The sequence below is a fragment of the Salvelinus fontinalis genome, chromosome 2 (genome assembly GCF_029448725.1).
Source record: "Salvelinus fontinalis isolate EN_2023a chromosome 2, ASM2944872v1, whole genome shotgun sequence".
Taxonomy (NCBI): domain Eukaryota; kingdom Metazoa; phylum Chordata; class Actinopteri; order Salmoniformes; family Salmonidae; genus Salvelinus; species Salvelinus fontinalis.
Window position 1 is genome coordinate 87,697,046 of NC_074666.1, and position 24,211 is coordinate 87,721,256.

At 42.9% G+C, this 24,211-nt stretch overlaps 1 protein-coding gene across 4 annotated transcripts in view; it reads left to right on the plus strand.

Annotated features, from left to right (window-relative positions):
• The first annotated feature begins 14,606 nt into the window (after positions 1-14,606).
• col5a3a (collagen, type V, alpha 3a) overlaps positions 14,607-24,211 on the plus strand; it is an 89,899-nt gene continuing 80,294 nt past the window's right edge. For 3 of the 4 annotated variants that reach the window (XM_055893292.1, XM_055893300.1, XM_055893317.1), the window contains exon 1: positions 14,608-14,895. In XM_055893292.1, coding sequence (XP_055749267.1) covers positions 14,811-14,895 — 85 coding nt within the window. In that variant the 5' untranslated portion in view covers positions 14,608-14,810. Of the gene's footprint in view, positions 14,896-24,211 lie in introns of all 4 variants that reach the window. The other variant, XM_055893308.1, reaches the window with a different exon arrangement.

Consider the following 24,211-nt stretch of genomic DNA (forward strand, 5'->3'; position numbering starts at 1 on the left):
TCTGAAAGCACAAACAGTGGCTGTGTGAAAGAGCCCAGTGGACTGGAATGTTTGCTACAGGTCAGGAGTGGTGCTTTCTGCTCTTTTGTGTGCAGTCTGCTGAGGAGGTGTGGAATGCAAACTTCCCAGAGGAGAACAGAGGAGGGGAAAAGTAAATGAAAGGAAAAAGGGGAAGAGAGTGGTAGGGGAAGTGGGAGTGGGAGAGAGAACAAAAGCTTTAAGTAACAGAGTGGACCCAGAGAGTGAGAAGGGAGAGAGGGACAGGGATGAGAAATTTGATAGGGTTCTGAGGCTGACAGAACCAAAGAGAAGGAAAGAGAGAAGGGACAGAGAGAGGGGGAGGAACAGAGAAATATAGAGAGTAGGGACATAGAGTGAGAGAGCGGAGAATGAGAGTGGTGGCGATTGTTTGAGCAGATTATTAATGAGACTTGATCCTTAATGTTAATTAGCTGAATCATCCCCCATCAGTAATTATCTTCATTAACACCCCCTACAAACCCAAATCTGACCTGGTATTTTAAATGAGCTATCAGAATGGGTTTAATAGTCCAGTAACTCTTCTCTTTCTCTCATTTCTCTCCTGCTCATGTGCACTGTGTCATTTCCCTACTGCCCTACTAAGCGAAAAGGCAGAAACTGCTCATAGCGTAGAACTGAGAAAAATGAACAAATTCTTATTTACAATGACAGCCTAGGAACAGTCTTGTTCAAAGGCAGAACAACAGGTTTTTACCTTGTCAGCTCGGGGATTCAATGTCACAACCTTTCGGTTACTGGCCCAACGCTCTAACCACTAGGCTACCTGCCACTATTTACCTTGGTTTCACAGTAACGTTATGCAGTTACTGCTAACATGACCCCCATTTTCTCCAAAACACAATACAATAGGGGCAGGATAATTGTCCACACGATTAAGCATGTATTTAATGTAGCAAAAATGACATTAACTAATTTTCGACCAAATGGGCAGTTACTGCCTTTTTGCCTGGTAGGGCAGCCTAGCTCTATTACAATGGACCTAAAGTGAACTAGGAAAAAGTCACAATTAGTCACTCCCCTGTTGAGACAGTATGTGAGTCATTTCCTGACCTGATCTCATTTAGGGAGGCACAGAAGTCTTGTGTTTTTTCCCATGATATACATGTTACAGTATCCAGTCACTGGTCCCACTAACCTCTGTACACATTCAGTCCTTAGTAACACAGACCTCCATCCTCCACAGTGTGGTTTACGCAGTCATGAGTTCACTAGGCAGGGACTTTCTAATGACATGTTATATGGATGTAACCAGGATGGATGCAAAGGCAAAGACTGCAAACAGATCTGATCTATAGTCTCAGATGGCAAAGGTTTTATAGAGGAAGCTTGTTGGAAGGGAATTGGTTAATGAAATATCCCCATTGACCACATGACCAAGAGTACACACTTTGTAAAACTCCGAACATGACAGAACCACCCAGATGTGTGTAGGTGCCTAAGATGGAACGAGGAAACTATATATTATGATATTAGTGGTGGAACGTGATGTGTTCATTCACTGTGCCCTCGGCCAGCTACTAGATACGAGGTGCTTTGATTTATTTCAGCAGGTGTGGTGTGAAGATTGTGTAGCACTGTGATCATATATAAACCTCAGCTTCCACTGTGACATATGGAACTAATTGTAGAAGTATATCTACTTCATCTGGTCTGTATCGACAGCAGTCAGAGAGTTCTGTACCAAGATGGAGACATACAGTGCCTTCGGAAAGTATTCAGACCTCTTGAATTTTTCCACATTTTGTTACGTTACAGCCTTATTCTAATCTACACACAATTCCCCATAATGACAAAGCAAAAACAGGTTTTTAGAAATGTTTGCAAATGTATGAAAATGTAAAACTGAAAAATTACATTTAAATAAGTATTCAGACACTTTACTCAGTACTCTGTTGATTCACCTTTGGCTGCGTTTATAGCGTCAATACTTCTTGGGTATGACACTGCAAACTTGGCAGAGTTTCTCCCATTCTTGTCTGCAGATCCTCTCAAGCTCTGTCAGGTTGGATGGGGAGCACAGCAACAGCTGCACAGCAACAGTTGCACAGCAACAGTTGAAGTCGGAAGTTTACATACACCTTAGCCAAATACATTTAAACTCAGTTTTTCACAATTCCTGACATTTAATCATAGTAAAAATTCCCTGTTATAGGTCAGTTAGGATCACCACTTCATTTTAAGAATGTGAAATGTCAGAATAATAGTAGAGAGAATGATTTATTTCAGCTTTTATTTCTTTCATCACATTCCCAGTGGGTCAGAAGTTCACATATACTAAATTAGTATTTGGTAGCATTGCCCTTAAATTGTTTAACTTGGGTCAAACGTTTTGGGTAGCCTTCCACAAGCTTCCCACAATAAGTTGGGTGAATTTGGGCCCCTTCCTCCTGACAGAGCTGGTGTAACTGAGTCAGGTTTGTAGGCCTCCTTGATCGCACACACTTTTTCAGTTCTGCCCACAAATTTTCAATAGGATTGAGGTCAGGGCTTTGTGACGGCCACTCCAATACCTTGACTTTGTTGTCCTTATGCCATTTTGCCACAACTTCGGATGTATGCTTGGGGTCATTGTCCATTTGGAAGACCCATTTGCAACCAAGCTTTAACTTCCTGACTGATGTCTTGAGATGTTGCTTCAATATATCCACATAATTTTCCTGCCTCATGATGCCATCTATTTTGTGAAGTGCACCAGTCCCTCCTGCAGCAAAACACCCCCACAACATGATGCTGCCACCCCCATGCTTCACTGTTGGGATGGTGTTCTTCGGCTTGCAAGCGTCTCCCTTTTTCCTCCAAACATAACGATGGTCATTATGGCCAAAGAGTTCTATTTTTGTTTCATCAGACCAGAGGACATTTCTCCAAAAAGTACGATCTTTGTCCCCATGTGCAGTTGCAAACCGTAGTCTGGCTTTTTTATGGCGGTTTTGGAGCAGTAGCTTCTTCCTCGCTGAGCGGCCTTTCAGGTTATGTCGATATATGACTCGTTTTACTGTGGATATAGATACTTTTGTACCTGTTTCCTTCAGCATCTTCACAAGGTCTCCTTCCTGAGCGGTATGACGGCTGCGTGGTCCCATGGTGTTTATACTTGCATACTATTGTTTGTACAGATGAACGTGGTACCTTCAGGCGTTTGGAAATTTCTCCCAAGGATGAATCAGACTTGTGGAGGTCTACAATTTTTTCCTGAGGTCTTGGCTGATTTCTTTTGATTTTCCCATAATGCCAAGCAAAGAGGCACTGAGTTTGAAGGTAGGCATTGAAATACATCCACAGGTACACACTCAAATGATGTCAATTAGCCTATCAGAAGCTTCTAAATCCATGACATAATTTTCTGGAATTTTCCAAGCTGTTTAAAGGCACAGTCAACTTAGTGAATGTAAACTTCTGACCCACTGGAATTGTGATACAGTGAATTATAAGTGAAATAATCGATTGGCATTCAGGCCAAAGAGTTCAATCTTGGTTTCATCGGACCAGAGAATCTTGTTTCTCATGGTCTGAGAGTCTTTAAGTGCCATTTGGCAAACTCCAAGCAGGCTGTCATGTGCCTTTTACTGAGGAGTGACTTTCGCCTGGCCACTCTACCATAAAGGTCTGATTGGTGGAGTGCTGCAGAGATGGTTGTCCTTCTGGAAGGTTCTCCCATCTCCACCGAGGAACTCTGGAGCTCTGTCAGAGTGACCATCAGGTTCTTGGTTACCTCCCTGACCAAGGCCCTTCTCCCCTGATTGCTCAGTTTGGCCGGGGAGGACAGTTCTCAGAAGACCCTTGGTGGTCCCAAACTTCTTCCATTTAAGAATGATGCAGGCCACTCTGTTTTTGGGGATCTTCAATGCTGCAGAAATATTTTGGTACCTTTCCCCAGATTTGTGTCTCGACACAATGCCATGTCAGAGCTCTACGGACAATTCCTTTGACCTCATGGCTTGGTTTTTGCTCTGACATGCACTGTCAACTGTGGGACATTATATACACAGGTGTGTGCCTTTCCAAATCATGTCCAATCAATTGAATTTACCACAGGTGGACTCCAAGTTGCAGAAAAATCTTAAGGGCTCCCATGTGGCGCAGCTGTCTGTGCTTGAGGTGTCACTACAGACACCCTAGTTCGATTCCAGGCTGTATCACAATCGGCTGTGATTGGGAGCCCCATAGGGCGGCGCACAATTGGCCCAGCATCATCGGGTATTTGGCCGGTGTAGGCCCATCATTGTAAATAAGAATTTGTTCTTAACTGACTTGCCTAGTTAAATAAAGGGTAACACAATTCTTTTAAAGGATGATCAATGGAAACAGGATGCACTGGAGCTCAATTTCAATCTAGTAGCAAAGGGTCTGAATACTTATGTAAGTAAGGTTTTTATATTTTACAAATTTGCAAAAAATTCTAAAAACCTGTTTTCGCTTTGTCATTATGGTGTATTGTGTGTAGACTGCTGAGGATTTTATTTAATCCATTTTAGAATAAGGCTGTAACTTAAAAAAATGTGGAAAAGGTCAAGGGATCTGAATGCTTTCCGAACGCACTGAATGTAGAAGCAACGTTGAGTGTTTGGTAGTGGGGGGGTTCACATATATAGTAGTAGATCGGTGTGTTTGTGGGGGGCTTGACATATGTAGGATGGTGTGTTTGGACATGTGTGTGAGGGGCTTGACATATGTAGGACGGTGTGTGTATATGTGTGTGGGCAGTTACCTTCGTACATCCATCAGGCCAAGAATACCAGAGTCTGACAGATAAACCTACATTTTCAATCCAGAGCCAAACAATCTGATCTCACTCAGAACCTTTCTTTGTTTTCTCAAGTTCCTTTCGCTCAGTTAGTTATGAATGTCAGTTTTCTCTCTGGTCAGAGTTACTGACTAAAGCCATTTTTAGAACTGTACGTTTTGGGGAGTTTGATATTTGAGGTTGGACCACATATTAGCTTTGGTCTCATCCGTCTCATGTATTGTCTACAGATGTTAGTAATGCTCTCCTCATGGAGGGAAGATTCCCTTGGCTATTTCTGACATCTCCATGTATAACTCACTTTAAATGGACCATCGTATAGCAACCAATTTTCAAATATCAACCAATCTGTCACACTTTCAACATTTTTCAAATATACAAGAATAACCATCATCATGAACCACATGATCTTCATCATCATCATTACTACACATCTTCCCCATTACTGTACCTCTCAATGGGCCTTCAGTGTAAGTAGATGACAACAGGGTCTGGATGCCTTTGCTATGGTGTATCATACTGTCGAAGTATCTAATAATGAAATGCAAACAGATGACATCATAGGTGTTTCACTGATGAGATAATATAAGTGTTATATAAGATCTTCAGTCTGCTTGTAAAAAGACAAAAAGTCAAACAAATCATTCAAAATGCATATTCCCTTTCAAATGTCAATAAATCAAGACTCTGGCAAGCAGAGACTCAGTTGCATCCTAACTCTGAGATTTCACATGCATAATTCCTTCAACTGGATGGCTGTCCTGTCCTGGCATGTTCTGCTACTGAATGGAGAGAAAGGAAAGGGAGGCAGTCAGTTTTAAAGCCCCTTCTAGGGTTCATACAGATGTAGGATCTTAATTTGATCTAGTTTGCTACAGCAGGAAAATAATTCTGCAGCAATAGGAAATGTAAATTATTATGTAGATTATATTTAATGGACATTTCTGTAGGGTTTGATACATTTTTCATTAGGGAAAATCAAGTCTGAAATTTCAAAGTGGGAATTAATAACTTTCGAATACTTTTTAAAACTCAAATACACTACACGTTTGCATTTCCTCCTCTGCTGGAAAATTCTCAGCAACAAACGAGTGATCAAATTAAGGTCCTACATCTGTAGTTCAAACTCAAAAAAGCCTCAGACTTTAAGATGAATGTAAAGATAAAATGTCACCACGTTGCTGTTATCTCTGCTATGGGATGATGACAGAATAAAGCTCTCTCACATTCTCCTCTTACACCTTCCACCGCCTCAATGATTAAATTACAAGATATCTCCATCATCACTGACTTACAGGAGTGAGAGGGAGGGAGCAAGAGAGAGAGATGATTCATACCAATTAGCTTATATACCACTTAAGTACCGCTGTCGTATTGTATCAATGAGAAACTTCCAAATGATATGAGTTACAGCAACAACAAAAAATCACAAAGTACAGTATATAGCTCCTGTTAGATTTATGATTGAGAAAAAGGCCAGCTAGATCCAATACCCATCTCTCTGTATGTGGGACAGATATTTTGTTTCCTTTAATATTCAGTAAAGTCTGGGATAGATTCATCCCATGCCAGGCTTGATCTCTGGTGGGTTTTTTCTCTCCTCGCCAAACCATAAATACTGTGTCAAAACACACACATATATATAGGATTTAATGTAGTGTCTTGGTGCTCCACTTGTTTAGTAAAGGCTGTCAGAGTGTTGAGAACAGAAAGGTTATGCTGTCACATTCTGGTGATTTGCTAACAGTTCAAACCAGAAAAATGGATATCTGCAATAATTCATGTTTGTTGTTGAACAATGTTCTTACGCCAGAGTTTGTGTTCTCTTTACAACAATTAAAAAGGAAAATAGGAATTTTCATTATTAAATCATGATCAGCCTATTTTTGTAGCACTAATGAATGAATGAATGACTGTTGTCACACCACTGGCCTACGGTAACAGGGTAGACGTTCCTCTTAATACATTTTCCCACCACAGTATATGTGGCATGAACTATAACTTTAAGTATGTGTTATAGTCCCTTTGAGAGTTGGTATGTAGAAGTGTATTCCCACTGGGCACAAACTGGTTGAATCAACATTGTTTGAAGGTAATTTGTCAAAGTATTTTGACGTGAAATTTACGAGGAGAATACATTGGATTTGAAAAAAATTGAAAGTAAACTGTTGTTTTGAGGCTGAAATTTCAACCACAGGATTATTTCATCATGGTAACCTAATTTCAATACAGAAAAACCTTGTAAAAAATATGTTGTATTTATACCTTTAAAACAAAGTCATATCTTCAATGTTATATCCACAATAAAAAAGAATGCGATGGAACTATCCAAGCAGTAGATACATCTCCTTTAAATGTTGATATTTGGTTGCATTGTCAACTAAACACAATTTAATATTACTTTTTTAATACAGTAAATAGACTGAACTAATGTAACATTCAACCTTAAAATGAGTAACACATACATGGCCACATTTTGAGGTTTCTGTAACTATACATTTCTTCTGATGTAATCATGTAAATGTTCAATATAGCATGCATAGGTCTTTGCAGGTCTGTGGAGATCTTCACAATTTCTGCACAGAGTAGTGAGTGGTTTTCATCACTTGCACCATATACTTTTATTGTAATCTCAACTGTCATCCGGGTCATTTGGTTTTGCTATTAGATGCTATCAGATGAACATGTAAAACACATGAATCTGTTGTATGTCAACTGTGCTCCCTCTCCGGCCTCTAGGTAACCAGACTGCTCGTTAGGGCGTACACCTGTCACCAGCGTTATGCACATAATGACAACTCACCTGAACTCCATCACGTCCTTGATTAAATCAGGTACCAAGAGCAAGCCTTAGTTAGGACTCTGGGTAGAGTCAGCCTTACCATGTCACAGAGAAGTGAGTAGACAGAAGGTAAAAGAAACGCTTATCACTAAGTATCCGTCTCCTCCCATCTGTAAATCTATGTCATCCATGCTATTTTGGTGTTCAGAAATATAACTAGACTATTCAAGAGTTCAAGAGGGGTTGAAGGGAGCTCAAGAGAAGTCTTGTTCAATTGGACCTTATCTTCTTGCAAATACAATAAATAAAATCCATATAATTTGTACATTTCTGGTCTTTTTGGGATTTTACCCCAGTGTTTTGAGGAATCACCAGGACTCTGAATCACTAGTCATTTGTGGAGCTTTCCTCCCACAGACTCCCATAACAGAGATTTCCTTTCTAGATTCATATTGATTTCCCCATGAATGAGGTTATACAGGAAGTATTTGATAGAAGTGTGTTTACAGTAAATCACACTGGGAGAACGAAGCCAACTATGTGTTGAGTCCTTCATCTTAATGGGCAATACCACAGTGGGCTGAGAAAGAAGGAGAGAAAGACAAAGAGAGGAACCATTCAACTACTTGGTGTTTATTGATGTGTGGTGTGGGACTTTAGAGAGGGACTGAGCTAGTCTGGACTCTAGTGGACTGAGGAGAGGTCAGGACTTGGTCTGATCTGTTTTGGTCTCTAGCAGGGCAGAGTGCAGTACAGTCCTAGGAGGACTGTTGGTACACAGCACATGGCTCTGGAAGTATTTCTCACACAGTGCTCAGACTAACCACTGCACTCTTAGTAACTATCTGCTAAAACCTGCCAGGAATGTGGTTCTGACTCAGGGGAGCTAAGCCTTGTGCTAGGGCATGGTGTGCAGGAGTTATCTGCATGTTTCTGGGCCTCGTTATTCCACCCTTCACTACCAGGCCCCGTTCTGTAGTACATCTAGATATGACTCCCCCTCATGTGTTTTTGCCATTCTTCATGGCTTTATAAGATATTATCACTGAAATGCACTGTCATGCACTCATTGACTGGATACCCATTTTTTTAACCTTTATTTAACTAGGCAAGTCAGTTAAGGACAAATTCTTATTCACAATGACAGCTGCTGAACAGTGTGTTAACTGCCTTGTTCAGGGGCAGAACAACAGATTTTTAACTTGGCAGCTCAGGGATTTTGATCTTGCAACCTTTCGGTTACTGGCCCAACGCTCTAACCACTAGGCTACCTACCTATTGTCTGGCATGCAAACCTTATGGAGTGTTAACACATTTTGCTAAATGTTTACTAGTGTTTTATAAATGGATCAACAAGGATGCAACAGGTTGCTCGTTTTCACCACACTATTTTCTCTAAAGCGAGGCTGTAGCATTTCAAACAGTTTCATATTTACCCAGGGTCCTAAATGAAAAGCAGCATTACTGAATAAATGGGGGATTGTGAAATTGGATGGGATATCCCCCCTTTCCCTCTCATTGTGGTTAGAGACTTGTCTTCTCTCGGCTCCCCTTGAGAGGCGGCTTTGAAGGGAAGCAGGGTTGTGCTCGGCTCATCCACATTCTCTCTGGTTTTAAATATGAAGAGCTGGGACTGTTTTCTTTATACAGAGGGCCTGTTGTAGCCTGGGCCTATGCTGCTGTCAATTCTGTTCATTCTCCAATTAGACAAGCTCTTCATAAGGCTTATTCTGAAGAGCAGCATGTCTAAGCCGAACCCTCAAGACATGGGTTTCTGGGCTTTTGGCATGACGCTTTGCACTGTATAAATGCTCACAACAGGGTCCCCATTGTTAGCATACCACGGTATGTGACAAAAAAAGCATATAGGGATATCCCTGTAAAAACATGTTCCTTTGAAAATGGTGGAAACATTGAAAAAAAGTATCCTCAATATTCCGCGAAGAGTTGACAGGTCGTATATAAGACTGCTTTTTTCCTGCTTTGTGGAATCTGAATCTTTTCACAAATAGGGAGACCTTCTCTGGGTGACGAGACCAACATGATCAAACACATGGAGACCACAATTAGAGGACCACGCCAGGATCAATCGTCAGACCTTAAATTGGGGTTGAGGAGTCGTCTGGGTATGAACAAGTAGCACTGGGCCCAGACATTTCTGACCTGTCAGCCTCCATGGCCTCTCACCTCCTAGAGCTGGAGCCTATAGGTGAGATGGCCCCCATGGCCCCCCAGACGTAGCAGTCAGGCTGCTGCTTGAAGGAGCGTTGGAGAGATGACATTACAACAATGCGGGAATGAGATTAGAGTGATGGCTGATGGGAGAGATGACCTCCTGTCACGCCCTGACCTTAGATATCTCTGTTTTTCTATATATTTTGGTTAGGTCAGGGTATGACTAAGGTGGGTTTGCTAATTTTGTATGTCTAGGGTTTTTGTATGTCTAGGGTTTTTGTATGTCATGGGGTGTTGTATGTCTAGGGGTTTTGTATGTCTATGTTGGCCTGATATGGTTCCCAATCAGAGACAGCTGTTTATCGTTGTCTCTGATTGGGGATCATATTTAGGTAGCCATTGTCCCATGGTTATTCGTGGGATCTTGTCTACATTGAGTTGCCTGAGTGCACACCTGTAGCTTCACGTTTCGTTTATGCTTTATTGTTTTGTTTTGGCGAGTTTCACATTATTAGTTTATTTATTTAGTTATTATTTAGTTATTCAGTTTATTTATTGTGGAACTCTATTCATGCTGCGCCTTGGTCTCATCATTACGACGATCGTGACACCTCCCCTGTTCTAGAATCTACCTGGGATCGTACTCCTTGAACTGGCCAGGGGTGTCGAGCTGTGACTCACTCCCCTTCTTTGATTTATTGCTGTGAAGTTCAAAACTTGGACGGATGCGTCCTGTGGCTGTGTTGTGTGAACCAAGGCTCTAACCTGCTTACAGAAACACTTTCTGGTGTATGAGGACATTTATGGCTATACAGTGCCTTCGGAAAGTATTCACACCCCTTGACTTTTTCCACATTTCGCTACGTTACAGCCTTATTCTAAAATAGATTAAATAAATCAGCAATCTACAAACAATACCCCATAATGACAAACCCGAAAACAGGTTTTTAAACATTTTTGCAAATGTGTTAAAAATAAAAAACAGAAATACTTTATTTACATAGGTATTGAGACCTTTTGCTATGAGACTCGAAATTGAGCTCAGGTGCATCCTGTTTCCATGAAGCATCCTTGAGATGTTTCTACAACTTGATTGGAGTTCACCTGTGGTAAATTCAATTGATTGGACATGATTGGGAAAGGCACACACCTGTTTATAAAAGGTCCCACAGTTGACAGTGCATGTCAGAGCAAAAACCAAGCCATGAGGTCGAAGGAATTGTAGAGCTCCGAGACAGGGTTGTATCGAGGCACAGATCTGGGGAAGAGTATCAAAACATTTCTGCAGCATTGAAGGTCCCCAAGAACAAAGTGGCCTCCATCATTCTTAAATGGAAGAAGTTTGGAACCACCAAGACTCTTCCTAGAGCTGGCCGCCCAGCCAAACTGAGCAATCGGTGGAGAAGGGCCTTGGTCAGGGAAGTGACCAATACCCCTATGGTCACTCTGACAGAGCTCTAGAGTTCCTCTGTGGAGAAGGGAGAACCTTCCAATAGGATAACGACCCTATGCACACAGCCAGGACAACACAAGTGGCTTCGGGACAAGTCTCTGAATGTACTTGAGTGGCCCAGCCAGAGCCCAGACTTGAATTTGATTGAACATCTCTGAAGAGATCTAAAAATAGCTGTTCAGCGACGCTCCCCATCCAACTTGACAGAGCTTGAGTGGATCTGCAGAGAAGAATGGGAGAAGTCCCCAAATACAGGTGAGCCAAGCTTGCAGTATCAAACCCAAGACGACTCAAGGCTGTAATCGCTGCCAAAGGTGCTTCAACAAAGTACTAAGTAAAGGGTTGGAATACTTATGTAAATGTGATATTTCTGATGTTTTTTTTTTATACATTTGCTAACATTTGGGGTATTGTGTGTAGATTGATGAGGAAAAAAACAATTCAATCAATTTTAGAATATGGCTGTGTGTAACGGCAGTCTACGTCGTCCTCCTCCTCAGACGAGGAGAGGCGAGAAGGATCAGAGGACCAATGTGCAGCGTGGTAATTAGACATAATGAATTTAATCAAACAAAACAAAACACTATACAAACTGACAAAACACACTAACCGTCACAGTCCCGTGTAGCACCAACACTGACACAGGAACAATCACCCACAAACAAACAGTGAGAACAGCCTACCTTAATATGGTTCTCAATCAGAGGAAACGTCAAACACCTGCCTCTAATTGAGAACCATATCAGGCAACACATTTAACCCAACATAGAAACAGACAAACTAGACACACAACATAGAATTCCCACCCAGCTCACGTCCTGACCAACACTAAACAAGCAAAACACATTCGAACTCTGGTCAGGACGTTACACTGTGCCTTAACAACATGTGGAAAAAGTCAAGGAGTCTGAATACTTTCCGAATGCGCTGTACATTGTGTAGGGTGTACGATCGTACACATTTAGGAATCAAAGTGGATTTCTCTTTTTCTGACGAACATCAAAAGGAATCACAATCATCATCAAATTACAACAGCTTTGTTATAGGCCTACACTAAAACCTGGCTTCAGCCTGCTCAAAGATCCACAGGTTTGACAATTGAGCAAATCGATACCCAGTAACACAGGGGTCTTCAAACTTTTCTTGCCCAGGAACTGCCGCCCAGGCAAACCGGCGACCCAGGGACCCCTATCATGAAAAAATAATAATAATCATGTCTTATCATCAGGTGAATGATAATGCCAAGGATAAATCTACATTTAAAATGAATAGGTACAGCTGAAGTCGCAAGTTTACATACACTTAGGTTGGGGTCATTAAAACTCGTTTTTCTACCACTCAACAAATTTCTTGTTAACAAACTATAGTTTTGGCAAGTTGGTTAGGACATCTACTTTGTGCATGACACAAGTAATTTCTCCAACAATTATTTACAGACAGATTATTTAACTTATAATTCACTGTATCGCAATTCCAGTGGGTCAGAAGTTTACATACACTAAGTTGACTGTGCCTTTGGACAACTTGGAAAATTCCAGAAAATTATGCCATGGCTTTAGAAGCTTCTGATAGGCTAATTGACATAATTTAAGTAAATTGAAGGTGTACCTGTGAATGTATTTCAAGGCCTACCTTCAAACTCAGTGCCTCTTTGCTAGACATCATGGGAAAATCAAAAGAAATCAGCCAAGACCTCAGAAGAAAATTGTAGACCTCCACAAGTCTGGTTCATCCTTGGGAGAAATTTCCAAGCGCCTGAAGGTACCACGTTCATCTGCACAAACAATAGTACGAAAGTATAAACACCATGGGACCACGCAGCCGTCATACCGCTCAGGAAGGAGATGCGTTCTGTCTCCTAGGGATGAATGTACTTTGGTGCGAAAAGTGCAAATCAATCCCAGAACAGCAGCAAAGGACCTTGTGAAGATGCTGGAGGAAACAGGTACAAAAGTATCTATATCCACAGTAAAACAAGTCCTATATCGACATAACCTGGAAGGCTGCTCAGCAAGGAATAAGCCACTGCTCCAAAACTGCCATAAAAAAGCCAGACTACGGTTTGCAACTGCACATGGGAACAGAGGTCGTACTTTTTGGAGAAATGTCCTCTGGTCTGACGAAAATAAAAATAGAACTGTTTAGCCATAATGTTTGGAGGAAAAAGGGGGAGGCTTGCAAGCCGAAGAACACCATCCCAACAGTGAAGCACGGGGGTGGCAGCATCATGTTGTGGGGGTGCTTTGCTACAGGAGGGACTGGTGCACTTCACAAAATAGATGGCATCATGAGGCAGGAAAATTATGTGGATATATTGAAGCAACATCTCAAGACATCAGTCAGGAAGTTAAAGCTTGGTTTCAAATGGGTCTTCCAAATGGACAATGACCCCAAGCATACTTCCAAAGTTGTGGCAAAATGGCTTAAGGACAACAAAGTCAAGGTATTGGAGTGGCCATCCCAAAGCCCTGACCACAATCCTATAGAACATTTGTGGGCAGAACTGAAAAAGTGTGTGCGAGCAAGGAGGCATACAAACCTGACTCAGTTACACCAGCTCTGTCAGGAGAAATGGCCCAAAATGGACCCAACTTATTGTGGGAAGCTTGTGGAAGGCTACCCGACACGTTTGACGCAAGTTAAACAATTTAAGGGCAATGCTACCAAAAATTAATTGACTGTATGTAAACTTCTGACCCACTGGGAATGTGATGAAAGAAATAAAAGCTGAAATAAATCATTCTCTCTACTATTATTCTGACATTTCACATTCTTAAAATAAAGTGGTGATTCTAACTGACCTATAACAGGGAATTTTTACTATGATTAAATGTCAGGAATTGTGAAAAACTGAGTTTAAATTTATTTGGCTAAGGTGTATGTAAACTTCCGACTTCAACTGTAGATAGCAGCTGTTTAGCTGGTTAAACAAAGGTTAGCTATGTGTTGGCAAAATTAATGACCAAGTCAAGAAAGTTTATCAGCAGCCAGTGGTACTTGCCGCAACTGGTACTTGCGGGTGATTTAAAAAAATTAAATAATTGTTTATTTTACCACTTTTAGAAAATATATCTACTGTATATTACAGCAGACCTTCTGCAGTAACTCTGCGGACCCGTTGAATACCCTGCAGTAATAGACAGAAAGTTTGTAACATCTTGCAGCATGACAGTAACACAGAGCAGCAGTGGTGAAAGGAAGTGCTGAGTCTGACTGGATCACTGATCATCAGTAATACACGAGCAACATAGCAAATTACCAGCAGTAGCCTCATAAACGTGCGTCCACCAGACCTTTGAAAGCCTAATTTTTCATCATTTCCCGTCAGAGTCGCGAGACACCGTCCTATGTGGGGGAAAGGAGGAGAAGGGAGGGGGGGAAAGGAGGACGAGGGAGGGGAGCGAGAAAGAGGGAGGATGAGAGTGAGAAATTGAATCAGGGACAGAGTGAAGAGACGAGAGGATCCTCCAAAAAAACTAAGCAAGCGAAACTGCAGAGCGAATGTGCACTGTTCGAGCGCCGCACTGGTTTCTTTCCCTCCCCGAGCTCCTTTCTCATCTAGTTTTGTATCATACAGTTCTGTGGCGGAGGCAAGGGGGTCTCTGCTCTGAAAGATGGACCATTTAAAGAGGACGGCGGCGTGCAGGAGACTACCGCTATTTCTTATAATAATGTTCCACGCAACTACGGCACAAGCTGGTAAAGTATATGTTGGAATGCACCTGCTAATAAACAAAGTGATCGTTTCATTGTATGGATTGACAAGGGTAGTGGACCCTTTTATTCATTTTCTTTTTTGATAATAGGCTACAAAAGTTCATGTTCGGTTATCTTGCTACCCCATTTCTTTATAGAAAGTTCTGGACACTTCAACAGAAACCAAACAAAAGTATATAAGGTGTGAATTTGGTCGCAACTTCGCACTCGTTAATATTTTGTTAGCCGCATAATGTAATTATAAAAGGTTCGGTCTGATCTCATTGGATATTTGGCGATGCTGGATTGAATTTGTCCACTGGGTTGCTCCGGCTCGGGAGTAATTTCGAAAGCAGTATTTAATGCTTTGTTAAACCCCTTAAAATAATACAAGTTGTAACTCTTCCCCTCGCTGTATTTTGGCATTTTAAAGTATTTTTTTATGTAAAGCAAAACAATTATATATCAAGAAGTCTAAGTTTTATAAATCAAGCATTATTCATAATGTATAGCCTATTCTGTGCGTCACTGCGCATTGGCGGTGTGTGTGATGGATGGTTACCTCAGTTTGTCAAATTTCTCTCATTGCAAGTTAATCATAATAATTTAGCATCGTTTTGTTTTTGCATATTAATGTGTCCTCTAACCCATGTCCATTCTTGTATGCTTCATCCATTTGGATGTTGGGCTCAGTTTTCTCTGTGAGTGAGGGGGGAAGCGATTACCCCTGGAACACTCTGATGTCATGTTTGTGTTTGCTTGTGACCGGTGTCGGTTTACTGTGAAACGGTTTAATGTTGGTTTTAGAAGGAGGTGAATGGCAGAACACTGACCGACCTGAGTAGATTAAAATTCTTGTCATGGAGCTGTTTAAAAAGTGCTCACATAGGCTTCACGAAAAGGAGTTTAGTATGACTATTCATCATAAAAAACTGTCTAAGAGCCATTTGCTAAACATGTATTAATTCATAACACATTTTGTTGTTTGTCACAGTGTTGTTCTTGTGTAATTGGTATGGTAAGATGGAGATGGAGCATTTCAGTTTCCCTATTAACCTTTATGTCTAACTTTATTCCTTTGATATTCTCGATCCAGCTCATTAATATAACAGATTTTAATAGGATTAGATACTATGGAGGAAATAAGGTATTATTGAGAATTTGTGTTTTGTGTTTTGACCAGCTGCAAAATTAGTGTATGCACACCCTGATTGGAAGGAGCTGATTTCTGTTGCTTTTAGTTCTGGAGCCATGGCAACATGCCTCCATGTTCTACCTACATAACAAAGATATGGTGAGGCCTGTCTATGTCTGTGGCCTGATCAAAGGCTTACGGGCATGCTCAGCTGCCACTGCAGGTATGAAGCCATTATACAGTTCCTTCAGGAAGTATTCCGACCCCTAGACTTTTTCCACATTTTGTTAAATTACAGCCTCATTCTAAATTGGATAAAAAAATATTTAAAAATCCACAACAATCTACACAAAATACCCCATAATGACAAACCCGAAAACAGGTTTTTAGAAATGTTTGCTAATTTATTAAAAATAAAGAACAGAAATATCTTTTTTTAAATAAGTTTTCAGACCCTTTGCTAAGAGACTCGAAATTGAGCTCAGGTGCATCCTGTTTCCATTGATCATCCTTGAGATGTTTCTACAACTTGATTGGAGTCCACCTGTGGTAAATTCAATTGATTGGACATGATTTGAAAAGGCACACACCTGTGTATACAAGGTCCCACAGTTGACAGTGCATGTCAGAGTAAAAACCAAGCCATGAGGTTGAAGGAATTGTCTGTAGAGCTGAGACAAGATTGTGTCAAGGCACAGATCTGGGGAAGGGTACCAAAACATTTCTGCAGCATTGAAGGTCCCCAAGAACACAGTGGCCTCCATCATTCTTAAATGGAAGAAGTTTGGAACCACCAAGACTCTTCCTAGAGCTGGCCGCCCAGCCAAACTGAGCAATTGGGGGGAAAGGGCCTTGGTCAGGGAGGTAACCAAGAACCCGATGGTCACTTTGACAGAGCTCTAGAGTTCCTCTGTGGAGATGGGAGAACCTTCCAGAATGACAACCATCTCTGCAGCACTCCACCAATCAGGGCTTTATGCTAGAGTGGCCAGACGGAAGCCACTCCTCAGTAAAAGGCACATGACAGCCCACTTGGAGTTTGCCAAAAGTTACCGAAAGACTCTCAGACCATGAGAAACAAGATTCTCTGGTCTGATGAAACCAAGATTGAAATCTTTGGCCTGAATGCCAAGCATTACATCTGGAGGAAATATGGTGGTGGCAGAATCATGCTGTGGGGATGTTTTTCAGCAGCTGGGACTGGGAGACTAGTCAGGATCGAGGCAAAGATGAACGGAGCAAAGTACAGAGAGATCCTTGATGAAAACCTGCTCCAGAGCGCTCAGGACCTCAGAATGGGGATAAGGTTCAGCTTCCAACAGGACAACAACCCTAAGCACACAGCTAAGACAACACAGGAGTGGCTTCGGGACAAGTCTCTGAATGTCCTTGAGTGACCCAGCCAGAGCCCAGATTTAAACCTGATCGAACATCTCTGGAGAGACCTGAAAATAGCTGTGCAGCAACTCTCCCCTGCCAACCTTACAGAGCTTGAGAGGATCTGCAGAGAAGAATGGGAGAAACTTCCCAAATACAGGTGTGACAAGCTTGTAGTGTCATACCCAAGAAGACTTGAGGCTGTAATCGCTGCAAAAGGTGCTTCAACAAAGTACTGAGTAAAGGGTCTGAAAACTTATGTAAATTTAATATTTCCGTTTTTTATTTTTAACAAATTTGCCAACATTTCTAAAAACCTGTTTTTGCTTTGTCATTATGAGGTATTGTGTGTAGATTGATGAGGGAAAAAACAATTGAATCCATTTTGGAATAAGGCTGTAACGTAACAAAATGTGGGAAAAGTCAAGGGGTCTGAATACTTTCCGAATGCACTGTATAATACTACCAATAAAAACTTCAGATGACAGTTTGAACTGAGTCTGAACTCAACTAGACGTCTGCCACACTTGGGCTATTAGGCCTGCTATGAGCAGCAATAAAGCTATGCCCTCTGGTAGTGTTTTTTTTTGTGTGTGTCTTAGACCCGCAGCTTTTGACTGTTTCCTTGCAGGTGCTCCATTATAGAGGCTAGACTTTACCGCCAAATGCTTACTTATTTGAGAGCCTGTTGTTCGTGTTGCTGTGTTTGTGTTGTCTGTAATGAGGGGTGATATTGTGAATCAGAGAATAATATGATGGCTTGAACGTGTTGGAGTTGTACGGTGTTGCTCTGCTGTGCTGATATGACAGTACAGGATAAGTGATGGTGTTTGATAATGTGTGGACTGGGCCAGTATGAGTGGGAGAATGTTTTCACATGTGCCTGGGAGAGCATCAAGACTGTGCTTTGTAGTCATGTTTGACGACAGGAAGAGAGACATTCTTGCACACGTCCACAGTTGGTGACTCCTCTGTTCCTCGGCCCCTCTGTTCCTCGGCCCCTTCACGTTTTTTCAATCTCTCCTTTCTTTTCTCTTCTTTTTCATTTGCTGTTAAAAGACACAGGAAAGAGGGGGTTTGTTTCAATTTCATATGCTGCATCTCCTCCTCATCTACATTCTCCTCCCTTCCTGTGTCCCCTCTCTGTGTGTCCCCCGCCTCCCCCCACCTTCCCCGCCCTGGCAGTATGACCGAGGGGAATTCACGCGTGCAGTCCCCTCTCTGAATCCCATTTGATCCTGCCGCCTTGCTGATCCTGCAGAGGAGAGGACAAGTCATGTTCCTCTTTGATCACGCTACAAATGAGCCTGGGAAAATAGAAACCAATGAAAAAAGAGGACCATTTTAGAAAGAAACTAAAAAGAGGAGAGGAAAGTTTGATGCCTGTTAGTGCTATCAGCATCCGCTGTCACAGGAATCATGTTCCTAATGGAAAGAATTGAAACATGAAAAGATGCTGACGTGCTTGTTATTATCTCCACCTGAAACAAAGACATGTCTCCCCTGGTCTGTTGGTGTGGATCTTGGCTGCCATTTTGCCTTTTTCTGCAAAACTGTTAGGAATAGGAATCCCCTGACATCCAATATGTGTAAATAATATCAAACATGTCTGTCACAGATCTATACTAAGCAATAAACATCTGGCTTCCAGAAACAGAACAAGAAGAAGTACTCTTCCCCCAGCCCAGCTACGGGTCTCTATGAGAAACAGAACAAGAAGAAGCACTCTTCCCCCAGCCCAGCTACGGGTCTCTATGAGAAACAGAGCAAGAAGAAGTACTCTTCCCCCAGCCCAGCTACGGGTCTCTATGAGAAACAGAACAAGAAGAAACACCCTTCCCCAGCCCAGCTACGGGTCTCTATGAGAAACAGAACAAGAAGAAACACTCTTCCCCCAGCCCAGCTACGGGTCTCTATGAGAAACAGAACAAGAAGAAGTACTCTTCCCCCAGCCCAGCTACGGGTCTCTATGAGAAACAGAACAAGAAGAAGTACCCTTCCCCAGCCCAGCTACGGGTCTCTATGAGAAACAGAACAAGAAGAAGTACTCTTCCCCCAGCCCAGCTACGGGTCTCTATGAGAAACAGAACAAGAAGAAGCACTCTTCCCCCAGCCCAGCTACGGGTCTCTATGAGAAACAGAACAAGAAGAAGCCCTCTTCCCCCAGCCCAGCTACGGGTCTCTATGAGAAACAGAACAAGAAGAAGCACTCTTCCCCCAGCCCAGCTACGGGTCTCTATGAGAAACAGAACAAGAAGAAGCACTCTTCCCCAGCCCAGCTACGGGTCTCTATGAGAAACAGAACAAGAAGAAGCACTCTTCCCCAGCCCAGCTACGGGTCTCTATGAGAAACAGAACAAGAAGAAGCACTCTTCCCCAGCCCAGCTACGGGTCTCTATGAGAAACAGAACAAGAAGAAGCACTCTTCCCCCAGCCCAGCTACGGGTCTCTATGAGAAACAGAACAAGAAGAAGCACTCTTCCCCAGCCCAGCTACGGGTCTCTATGAGAAACAGAACAAGAAGAAGCACTCTTCCCCCAGCCCAGCTACGGGTCTCTATGTTTCAGAGCTTTAGACGGCTCGTGCCTCTCTTAGAAGAATGGTGATTGAGGCCCTCTCTGCACAAAGAGACCCATATGAAACAGTCCTCTCTCTCTGTGGTGTCCCCCAGCCTGTTATACAGGCCTTGATTCCAGGTTAAGCCTTATCAGAGCCCTACATCATATGTTAACCTCCTAGGGAATCTTGGCAGTTAGTTAGCTATCTGACCAAAACCGTCTTATCTTAACAATATACAAGTCAAATTATACTGATGGCCTGGCTGTTTTTACTTGGATACAACGTCCTCTTCATACGGTCCAGTCAGTGTCCATTACAGTAAGCACTGACACCAGGTAGTAAACTTTAACAGGGCCTATTGCAACGTGAGCCACAGTAAATCAGCTTTACAATAGCAAGACATGCATCAAGTTATCATCAACAACTGAGTGGAGTGAACAAAGAGAAACTGCCTGTACAACACAGGAGGCTGTTGATAGAGAACGGCTCATAATAAAGGTTGGAATGGAGTAAAAGGAATGGCATCAAACACATGGAAACCATGCATTTGATGTATTTCATACTATTCCACCTACTCCCCTCCAGTCATTACCACGAGCCCATCCTCCCCAATTAAATTGCCACCAACCTCCTGTGCTGCACAAGTACACATGTGCAATGCATGTAGTATGTTTGTGAAGGGAGGGAGTGGCATGTTTTGTTTGCCAGAGCTCTGGTATTGCACACTATGTTAACTCAATGTTAAGATATTGGAGAGAGTGATTGATTGTAAGAATTGACTGGAATTTGTTGTTTTTGGGTGTGTGTGGTGTGTGTGTGTGTGTGCGTGCAAGTGTCTCTGTGTGTGCGTGCGTGCGTGCGTGCGCGTGTGTGTGTGTGTGTGTGGTGTGTATGTGTGTGTGTCTCTGTGTGTGTGTGGTGTGTGTATAGTGGACAGAGAGAGAGTGCGAGCCCCGGAGCAGGTGTTTCCTCTATGGGGCCAGCAGCAGAAGGCCAGTCTGGCCCTCATCTCATGCAGTGAGTAAACATAAGCAGAACAAACTGTGGCGCTAGAAGAATGTCAGGGAGACGTGCGATGAAGAGAGATGTGGAACCAAACTCCAATCTGTCCAGACAACACACACTCCTCCACTCACATACTGACCATTAGCCTTGCCACTGAGATTAGCTACTGATCCACATTCACTACTCACAGAGTAATCACTGTTACAAATATGCGAAGAGGTGGCAATGTAGAGACAAAACTGACCTGAATGAGACTGTTATTATGAGTGAGCTTGTACTGTACAGAACAGTATGGACTGGTAGCATATCAGTGAAAGAACCCACATGCTCAGATCCGTCAGGCTCACACATGTTCTGTCCGTGTTCCTGAGCTGTTGGAGCGTGGAGGAGTGTGTGTATTGTGTGTGTGTGTTGGAGCATGTAGGAGAGAGGAGAGCTAGGCTTCAGCAGCATAGCAGCAGCAGGCAGAGGATTCCACGTCGGTCTCCCACACAACCAACGGTTTGAATGGCTCCCCAGCTCCCCAGTGATAACTCAAAGCAGACCCAGTGCTAGCCCCTGTCCCACAGCCCAATCAACATGAAGAATTCTTCCAACTCAACACATTCCTCTGTCTCTCCATGTAAACCTTTTAACAAGCTCCGTCCGCTTGATAGTGGACATATCTGATTCTCCGTTCCTCTAGCCTATCTCTCCTCCTCTGTTTGAAAGTGAGTAAAGAGTGGGTTTCACAGACAGTCCGATGATAGACAGACAAACGGACAGACAGGCCAATGATAGACAGACAAACGGACAGACAGACCGATGATAGACAGACAAACCGACAGACAGGCCAATGATAGACAGACAAACGGACAGACAGACCGATGATAGACAGACAAACCGACAGACAGGCTAATGATAGACAGACAAACGGACAGACAGACCAATGATAGACAGACAAACGGACAGACAGACCAATGATAGACAGACAAACCGACAGACAGGCCAATGATAGACAGACAAACGGACAGACAGGCCAATGATAGACAGACAAACGGACAGACAGACCAATGATAGACAGACAGACCGATGATAGACAGACAAACCGACAGACAGGCCAATGATAGACAGACAAACGGACAGACAGACCAAAGATAGACAGACAAACGGGCAGACAGACCAATGATAGACAGACAAACGGACAGACAGACCAATGATAGACAGACAAACGGACAGACAGGCCGATGATAGACAGACAAACGGACAGACAAGGATGGAGCAGCAGATTGAGTAGTCGACACAGACTGAGAGGCAGTAAAACAAACCACAATGTTTATTGACCTGATTTTATAGCGTGGGTTGGGTGCTATTATGTTTTTGTATTGTTACAAAGTGTGTTTTTGTGTGTACTGTGTATGTGCTCTCTTTGGTTGTTTATTCGTTTGACTAGGTATGTGTGGCTATAAGCCTATGTGTGTGTGTAGGCCTATGTGTGTGTGTAGGCCTATGTGTGTGAGTAGGCCTATGTGTGTGTGTAGGCCTATGTGTGTGAGTAGGCCTATGTGTGTGAGTAGGCCTATGTGTGGCTATAAGCCTATGTGTGTGTGTAGGCCTATGTGTGTGAGTAGGCCTATGTGTGTGAGTAGGCCTATGTGTGTGAGTAGACCTATGTGTGTGAGTAGGCCTATTTGTGTGAGTAGGCCAATGAGTGTGAGTAGGCCTATGTGTGTGAGTAGGCCTATGTGTGTGAGTAGGCCTATGTGTGTGAGTAGGCCTATGTGTGTGAGTAGGCCTATGAGTGTGAGTAGGCCTATGTGTGTGAGTAGGCCTATGTGTGTGAGTAGACCTATGTGTGTGAGTAGGCCTATTTGTGTGAGTAGGCCAATGAGTGTGAGTAGGCCTATGTGTGTGAGTAGGCCTATGTGTGTGAGTAGACCTATGTGTGTGAGTAGGCCTATTTGTGTGAGTAGGCCAATGAGTGTGAGTAGGCCTATGTGTGTGAGTAGGCCAATGAGTGTGAGTAGGCCTATGTGTGTGAGTAGGCCTATGTGTGTGAGTAGGCCTATGTGTGTGAGTAGGCCTATGAGTGTGAGTAGGCCTATGTGTGTGAGTAGGCCTATGAGTGTGAGTAGGCCTATGTGTGTGAGTAGGCCTATGAGTGTGAGTAGGCCTATGTGTGTGAGTAGGCCTATGAGTGTGAGTAGGCCTATGTGTGTGAGTAGGCCTATGTGTGTGAGTAGGCCTATGAGTGTGAGTAGGCCTATGTGTGTGTGTAGGCCTATGTGTGTGTGTAGGCCTATGTGTGTGAGTAGGCCTATGTGTGTGAGTAGGCCTATGTGTGTGAGTAGGCCTATGTGTGTGAGTAGGCCTATGAGTGTGAGTAGGCCTATGTGTGTGAGTAGGCCTATGTGTGTGAGTAGACCTATGCGTGTGAGTAGGCCTATTTGTGTGAGTAGGCCAATGAGTGTGAGTAGGCCTATGTGTGTGAGTAGGCCAATGAGTGTGAGTAGGCCTATGTGTGTGAGTAGGCCTATGTGTGTGAGTAGGCCTATGTGTGTGAGTAGGCCTATGAGTGTGAGTAGGCCTATGTGTGTGAGTAGGCCTATGAGTGTGAGTAGGCCTATGTGTGTGAGTAGGCCTATGAGTGTGAGTAGGCCTATGTGTGTGAGTAGGCCTATGAGTGTGAGTAGGCCTATGTGTGTGAGTAGGCCTATGTGTGTGAGTAGGCCTATGAGTGTGAGTAGGCCTATGTGTGTGTGTAGGCCTATGTGTGTGTGTAGGCCTATGTGTGTGAGTAGGCCTATGTGTGTGAGTAGGCCTATGTGTGTGAGTAGGCCTATGTGTGTGAGTAGGCCTATGAGTGTGAGTAGGCCTATGTGCTCATTCAAACTGTATTTAGAATGTGGTTTAATGTTGATGAGTGTGTGTGGTGGTGTAGGAGCATGTTTCTGTTCTTTTGTTCCCCCTCCCCTCGCTTCTCCTCGCCTGAGCACCTCTGCTGTCCACACCACAGTGACCCATGACCTATAGAGGGTCAGAGGTCAGTCTTAGGGTCAATTGATTTAATTCTATCCCCTCTTGGAGGTTCTGAGCGATGCTGTCTGTGCTGTTCTAGACATTTTCTCCTGACCCTGGTTTCTTCACTTTCACTGCCCATTAATCTGTATTCACTTATTACCAATCACCAACTGTTATGCAGGAACATCACTGAGGACTTTTAATGCAACATGACATGTTAAAAGGATGAAGCAAAGGATTATA